The sequence below is a fragment of the Phocoena sinus genome, chromosome 2 (assembly GCF_008692025.1).
Source record: "Phocoena sinus isolate mPhoSin1 chromosome 2, mPhoSin1.pri, whole genome shotgun sequence".
NCBI classification, from domain to species: Eukaryota; Metazoa; Chordata; class Mammalia; order Artiodactyla; family Phocoenidae; genus Phocoena; species Phocoena sinus.
In genome coordinates, this window is record NC_045764.1 from 62,007,064 (window position 1) to 62,014,957 (window position 7,894).

General features: G+C 55.5%; 1 protein-coding gene across 2 annotated transcripts; it reads right to left on the bottom strand.

The window, feature by feature from the left end:
- Positions 1-1,853: 1,853 nt before the first annotated feature.
- Positions 1,854-5,061, bottom strand: ISLR (immunoglobulin superfamily containing leucine rich repeat). 2 transcript variants are annotated; one of them, XM_032624509.1, is made up of 3 exons: positions 4,889-5,061; positions 4,743-4,779; positions 1,854-3,913 (listed from the first exon to the last, which is right to left on the bottom strand). In XM_032624509.1, the coding sequence occupies exon 3, from the start codon at positions 3,903-3,905 to the stop codon at positions 2,616-2,618; it is 1,290 nt and encodes a 429-aa protein (XP_032480400.1). In that variant the 5' UTR covers positions 3,906-3,913; positions 4,743-4,779; positions 4,889-5,061; the 3' UTR covers positions 1,854-2,615. The 2 variants fall into 2 exon arrangements, with proteins under 2 accessions (XP_032480400.1, XP_032480399.1); XM_032624508.1 differs by lacking the exons at positions 4,743-4,779; positions 4,889-5,061 and adding an exon at positions 4,111-4,263.
- Positions 5,062-7,894: the final 2,833 nt, after the last annotated feature.

The window sequence follows — 7,894 nt, forward strand, 5'->3', positions numbered from 1 at the left end:
CAGGCAGGGCCAGGGGGCGCCAACCCACCTTCGAGGATGCCCAGGAAGAGGGCAAAGGGGGCAGGGTCTGGTCCCACTGCAGCCCACTGAAAAATGTCTTCCTAGCCCTGTGTTAGTGATTGACGGGGTCTCAGGAATGAGAAGGCAGACTGGGTCTCTGCCCTTAATATGGAAACAGAGTCATAATAAAGTGTAATCAGGCTGGGACGCTGGACACTCAGGACTGTGTGAGCCAGAGGAGGGGGCCTAGTCCAATTGGAGGGGGGGTGGTGAGGGAAAAGCATCCAGGAAGGCTTTCTGGAGGAGGTGGTACCTCAGCCGACTCTCAAAAGCTGACTTAGCCAAGTGAGGAACAGGAGAAGGGTGTCCAGACTGATGGAACAGTATAAGTAAACGTACAGAGGATGACACATCGCAGACTGTTAAAGGAACGATTAATTAGCCATTCCAAGAGAGGTGGGGAGGGGTGACTTTGGAGAGCCAGTCAGAGGGGCCACGAACATCTGGCTGGGGAACTTGGGCTTCACCTTGAGGGCATGGGGGGCCAGGGATGACTTTAAAACAAGCGAGAAGCTAGTTCACTCAGAGCACAAATGTTCCCCAGCTGCCCCCGACTCAGGTCTTAGGCCCACATCCTACTCCAAGAAGCCAAGCCTGCTCAACTGTGAATGGGGTCAAGGGGTCCAAGCTGGGTTAGATGTCAAGGGGTCCAAGCTGGGTTAGAATTATCAAGCCTTAGATAATCAGAGTCAGTGGGTCAGAGTCAATGAGTTACCATAGCCTAGCCCATCCTTTGTTTTCTGAGGAAACTGAAGTCCAGAGATGGGCAGTGACTTACCCAAAGTGGCAGAGCACAGGGGACTCGGCCCCATCCTGCTGCTTTCCATCTGAGGTGCAGTCATCCTTGACACATGCTCTGGTGACAGCAGCTCAGCAGGAGCTGCAAGCTGACCGGGGGGATGGGGAGGTGCTCTATGTGGAAGGAGGAGGAAGCCGGGCTGGCCAGCCTCCGAGGCTCACAACTGCTACCCCACGTTCCTTGGCCTCCCTGCCTCCACTTTGCTGGGCTCAGCAGTTCTGGGGGCTCTAGTCAGAGGCTTCAGAGCCTCTCTCATGGGGTCTTGTCCCTATGCATAGCACCATTTGATCAGGAAAGGGGCAGGGATAAAGGCACTAGGGAGACGTGTCTCTGACCCAGCACAGGTTCTACGGTCTCCAGGTTCTGACCCCATCCTAAGAGACCCACAGGTTGCTGCCAGGCCCTCCACCCCTCAAGTCAGTTCCTGATCCCCCTGCTCTGTGAGGAAAAGACTTTCCTCCAGGAATACTATTTCCTCTTTCTGGAAATGTGGGAGGAAGTACCATTCATTTCCTCTGTCTTCTCCTTCAAATATGTTCTCTTGTCCTCAGTCTCTCTGGGTCTTTCTCTTTCCTTCTCATCCCATCCTACATCCCCTCTCTCCTCCCTTCTCTCTCCCCTCCATCTTGCCTTGCCCGTCCCCGCTTTCCTCACTGTTCCCTAACATCTCTTCCCGGAGCAGGAATGGGAAGAGAGGCCACAACCCAGGCACTTGATTTCCCCCATGGCCCCTCCAAAACACCTCCTTCAGGCCACTGCTCAGGGACCCCAGAGAAGCCTTTGCAATTGTTGTCAGGCTCATACCCCGATTTGTGCCGTGGGCTAGGTGGGGGGTGGAGGAGAACATCTGCAGCTCAACCCAGCCCTGAACCCACCACCAGGCCACCCCTCCCTGCCTCACAGGCCCCGGAACATGTGGACAGGCAGGCTGGCTGTCCTTCCAGTCCTATCCTCCACCAGGGGCCCCCTAGATCCAGACAAAACACCAGGCAAATGCAGGGGAGCACCAGAAACGCTGTTTATTTCTCTGCCGCCCCCAGGCTGCCTGGTCTCTCTGGAGAGGCAGGCTACAGATGCATACCTGGAGAGGAAGACAGGGCAGGTGTCCAGGGGGGAGGGGCACACTGAAGGAGGAAAGGGTGAGGAGATGAAGGACATTCTGGACACTCCAGTCCTGTCTGAGATGAGGGCAGAGCATCCCAAGCCCCCAAGTCATCAGAGAACGCCAAAGGTCAGCAGGAGCTCAAGCAGGTCAGAGAGCTTCAAAGCCACGCCAGCCACTTCCGCTACATCCTAGTCTCCTGTGTCCTGTCTGCTTCAGCCTACCTCCCTGCCAAGCCCCAAGCCCCAATCCCCAAGCCCCACCCATAGCCTTCGGCAGTTTGTCAGTCCCAGTGCCCAGAATTCCATCAGTGAGTCCCCCCCACCCCGCTTGGTTAGGGCGCCGCCCTGTCAGCACACTGCCCCGAGAAGGGAGCATGGGCACTGTGGTTAGCAGCAATTAGCACCGTAGACGGTGAGTTACGGGATCAAATTCTGTCCTAGTCACTAGCTTTGAGCAAGTCTAGAAGTTGGGGCAGTGAGTGTTCCAGAAGAGATGAGAAAGGGAGGTAGGAAGATGGGAAGTCCCCGATGCAGGCTTCGAGAGTTGCCGAGCCCAGACCCCTGCAGCACTTGTAAGGGACGGCTGCAGAGTCAGGGGCAGGAGTCAGCGAGGCCTTGGGCCTCCTCCAGCCCAGCCTGGGTGGGGGTGGGGCTAGAAGGCAATGAAGAAGAGGAGGAGGAGGCTCTTGCCCAGCAGGAGCAGCCCTGGGGGCTGCTTCTCGGAGACCCCTCCTCCTGCTGCTGCTGCAGCCTCGGGGCCCCCAGTACGGCTGAGGTAGATGATGACGACGTTGTCCTCAGGACCCGACGGCTGCACCTCATTGTCAACCGTGTAGCAGCCCTTACCCTCGGCCGCTTTGCCATGGAACCTGCGCCCCAGCGCATCCTCGCCACCCTCGCCTGGTGTGGCCAGTGCCACGTTCACTGAGCTCTCCGCACTGCCCAGCTCGTTGGTGGCCAGGCAGCTATAGGTGCCCTCCTCCAGCTTGCCGAAGTCGGGGATGAGCAGGCTGCCATTGGCAAAGGCCTGAAAGCGCGGCCGGCCGCTGGCTGCCAGGACACCGGGCAGAGCACGCCCATCGGCACCCACGTTGGGGCTGGCAATCTCCACGGTGCCGCCGGGCGTCTGGATGTGCCAGTGAACCTGGGGGGCTGGCTGCCCGTCCACGTCGCAGTGGAGCGCCAGCACGAAGCCAGGACGCAGCTCGGCGCCGTCCTGGCTGGGCTGGTAAGTGAGCTGCACCGAGGGTGCCGAGCAAGGCAACGGCAGCAGGTGGTTCAGCCGTGTGCCCTTGAGCACGTGGGGTGAAGTGCAGGTGATGTTATCCTGCTCTGGGATGGACACAGCAGTGGTCAGGGCCCACGTCTTGAACCACACGATGCCACAGGTACAGTCGAAGGGGTTATCGTTGATCTGCAGGTGGGACAGCGCAGTGAGCGGCGCGAAGGTGCCCTCTGCCAGCGTGTGCAAGCGGTTGTGATTGAGCTGCAGTGAGCGCAGGGCGCGAAGGCTGCGGAAGGCGTCGCGGGGGATGAAGGTCAGCTCGTTGCTATCCATCTTGAGCAGCTGGAGGGCGCTGAGGTTGTTCAGATCGCTCCAGGCAAAGTCAGAGATGAGGTTGTGGCTGAGGTCCAGGCTCTTGAGTTGGCCCAGAGGGGCCAGGGCACCAGCGGCCACCCTGCGGATCTCATTGTGCGCCAGCCACAGCGACTGCAGCAGGGGCACCTCCCTGAAGGCGCCTTCTGGTAAGCTCGGCAGCCGATTGGCCGACAGGCTTAACGTGGTCACGTTGGCCGGGAAGCCGGGTGGCACGGCCTCCAGGTCACGGTAGGCACAGTCGGCGATCTGGAAGCCATACTTTTCCCCACAGTCGCAGGACTCGGGACAGGCCTGCACCAGGCCCACAAGGACCACCCAGCACAGCAGACGCAGCTCCTGCATCCTACCTCCTGCAGAGAAGGACATGCCACCAAGGTGACCCCGAGGACACACAGAAGGCACTCATCCCTCTCAGCACCCTGACCCAGAGCTCTTCCCCATCAGAAGGACCTGCCAGCATCTTCCAGCTAAGACCCAGTACCACCTAGCCCACCACCCCCATTCTATAGGAGGGGAAACTGAGGCCCAAAGAAGGTCCAGGACTTGCCCGAGGTCATGCAGTCAGGAGCAGGTGAAGACCGGACGGAAGAGGACCCCAGCTCCTTCTCTGAGCAGAGAGCTCTCCCTGCATCGGCCAGCTCCGAGCTGACTTTATGGCTTGAGATCTGTTTTCCAGCCACCTCCTCCACCCAGCACTCGGCAGAACCTCCCTCCTGCCCTCCCACATCCTGGCCGCAGTCCCTCCCACTAGAGCCCCCCATAGGTATGCTTTGCCCCGGCCTAGACAAGGACCCTTGTGCAGTGCACACCACCCCCATCCGCCCCACCCACCACTCTCCCGTTCCTGCCGGCCCGTGACCACAGCAGACACCAGACCCTTTCTACAGAATCACACCCTTGGCCTATTCGGTTCAAACTACGCCAGGCAGCTGCCTAAATAACCCCCTGCCAGGACCTCTCAGCTGGCTTGGGTGAGGCCCGTGGCTCAACCCAAACACTGCTGAGATTTCCAGGGCTGCGGTTATTAGAGGGACTGAGGCCCCCTGGACAGATCCAAGCAAGGGATTGTCCCAAGCACCCCAAACCAACAGGAAAGTGCCCAGGGGAGCCCAGCCCCTGTGCCCGGCAGGCTGCCCTCTCCTCCCACTGGCCCTTGGAGCCCTCTTCCAGCTGGCTTACCTTCAAAGTACTCTTTCTTAGTCAAGCAGAACCTCTTCTAAGATGGGACCAAAAAAGCAACAAAGGAACAGTTAGCCCTGGACGGTCTGCAGGGCCAAGGGAAGATGAAGATGCTGGAGGACGGGGCAGCCTGGTCCCTGTCCCACCTTCAGTCTGCACACCTGGGCCTGTCCTTTCCTTATCCGAACAGGGTGCCTGAGACCGTCTGCTGAGAGGAGGCTGCAGGAAGGAAGCCCAGGCAGCCCGTATACTTCCTCCTTCCAGCAAAACAACTGCTTCTCTGCAGCAACAAGGACCCGTGTTTCATAAGTGACACCAGAAACTTGAGGGGGAAAAGATGCCAAATTTTTTGATTTTTTTTTTTTCTCTCTCTCACTCACTTTTAGCAGCTTCAACTTCCTTAAAGACACAGCACTAGCTGGACAAGACCCAAGAAAAGATGTGGCCAGAAGGATTTTTATGGGGGGAAGGGTGAGAAACTGAATCCCGTGGAAGGTGGGAGACTTCTAACCTCACTTTGAACAAGAAAAAAATGCGCGGGGGTGGGGGGCATTCTCCAAGCTGAGACCGTGTGAGGGATTGTGTGTACACTTGTGTGTGCATGTCTGAGTGTGGGTGTGACATCTCTATGTGCAGATGAGTTTGTATGTGTGTTTGTGTGGATGTGGGTGTGAGACCATGTATGGGTGAATCTGTGTGTTTGGAAATGTTTGGGTGTGTGTATTTGTGTAGGTGTGAGGCTGAGTCTTTGTGTGTCTCTGTGTTTGTGTGGGTGTATGTGAGTCTGTCTGTATATTTGGGCGCGTGTGTGTGTGCATGTTTATGTGTAGAAGTGAGTGTGCATATCTGTGACTGTGTGTCTGTGTGGGTGGTGGGTGTGTTCCAGTGAAAAGCTGAGGCCAAAGTGTATAAAACACCCACGATGCTCTGAAGCCTCAGTAAGAAGCCAAAACGTTAGAGATGTTTTTGTAAGAAAACACATCCTCCTGGCCCGCCCGTGTCAGGCCTGCCTGCTGGCTCTGAGGCTGGGCTGCCCTAAACACATGTCATCCCGGAGGTCCCCAGGCTCCAAGGCTCCAGCCCTGGCTCCCCACTGGGCTGGAAGTGTTGGGCGGGCGGGAGGCAGGGGTGTGACTGGGCTCCAAGCGGGTAAAAGAAAGCTCCGGACAGGAACCAGCTGGGCTTCAGTTTCCAGACTGGGATTCTGAGACACTCAGGCTCACAGAGACAGTTCCATCACCCAGGACTACCCACCTGGCAGCCAGGTGAGGTTGAAGGACATCGCTCCTTTTGGAATAGTCTCTCTGTGGCCTCCCAAGTGCCTGAAACCCCACCTTAGGTGCCGCCTGTCTGGGGACGCAGCATCGCTCCCTGGGCTCTGCTGTCCCAACACTAGCATCCTCCAGGGAGAGGATACTTGCGTCCAGTTCTTTGTTTTTTTAAATTTTATATTTTATACAGCAGGTTCTTATTAGTTACCCATTTTACACACATTAGTGTATATATGTCAATCCCAATCTCCCACTTCATCACACCACCACCGCCACCCCGCTTTCCCCCCTTGGTGTCCATACATTTGCTCTCTACATCCGTACCTCTGTTTCTGCCCTGCAAACCGGTTCACCTGTACCATTTTTCTAGATTCCACATATATGCATTAATGTACGATATTTATTTTTCTCTTTTTGACTTATTTCACTCTGTATGACGGTCTCTAACTCCATCCACGTCTCTACAAATGACCCAATTTCATTCCTTTTTATTCCATTGTATATATGTGCCACATCTCCTTTATCCATTCATCTGATGATGGGCACTTAGGTTGTTTCCATCTCCTGGTTGTTGTAAATAGAACTGCAATGAACATTTTGGTACATGACTCTTTTTGAATTATGGTTTTCTCAGGGTATATGCCCAGTAGTGGAATTGCTGGGTCATATGGTAGTTCTATTTGTAGTTTTTTAAGGAACCTCCATACTGTTCTCCATAGTGGCTGTATCCATTTACATTCCCACCAACAGTGCGAGAGGGTTCCCTGTTCTCCACACCCTCTCCAGCATTTGTTGTTTGTAGATTTTCTGATGTGCATCCAGTTCTTGTTTCATGTGTATATATTGTATTTCTCTGACGTTAATAATAGCTTTTTTTTGAAAGCTTCATTCTATCTGCATTGCTGGTTTCTTCAAGTTGCATTTTTTTTTCTGTTAGCTTACTTATTTGGAACTGTCTTTCCTATTAGAGATTTTCTCAGTTAATTCACTTGACATAACTTTATTCTCATGTGTTTAATGGGAGACCCCTCTACTAGAGAGGAAGCCTGTTCAAGGCAGACATCTTGTCTTCCCTGGTGTTGTTAACCCCTGGCACAGAGAGGGTCCTCAGTAAATACCCCTTGACTCAATGAATGGATGAGTTGCATGGGCGTCAGCTGCCAGAAATGAAAGCACTTTGGAGGCCACCTTCTCCATCCCCTCATTTTACAGGTAAGGACCCTGGGCCCAGACCGGCTTCCTCAGAACAGGACATTTTAAGAATATTTCATACAATGTGGGAGACCCACCCTCTGTTGGGTGAGTGAGCATGTTACCAGACTTCCTGGGGGTCCTTTCACCCCCATTCCCCATCATCAAAGACCTTGATGGCAGCCCAACAGTAGGCTGCCCTTGGAATCCCATGCAGAGCAGCCGGGGGTGGAGGCAGGGGGGAACGGGGTGGTGCTATGGCAGGAGCAGCAAGAGGGACCTGCCCACCCAGGCAGAGCTGAGTCTGCACACATTGGTCACTGACAGCTCTTCCCCATCTGCCCAGATCCCGTCACCTCCTGAGGGTGAAGTGTGCCCCACCTCTACCAAGAAGGACAATAGGACAAGGGCCGTCAGGGTCCAGTGGGCCTCTACCAAGAAGCATAGTGTCCTCCAAGGTGCTTCACAGTGGGCCACGCAGGGCCACTCCCTGCCGAGCCTGAGAAGCGGTGGTACAACTCCAAGGACTGGGCTTATCAACTCCTAGGCAGCACCCCGCCCCCGCCCCACCCTTTGCCTTCCCTGCACCATCATCCCCTCATCGACTGAAAGTTCTTCCTGAAAAGCCCATCCCACAGGAGATAATGCGAGCAGGCAAGGACACAAACTGGAGGTCGGCTCCCCTTCCTC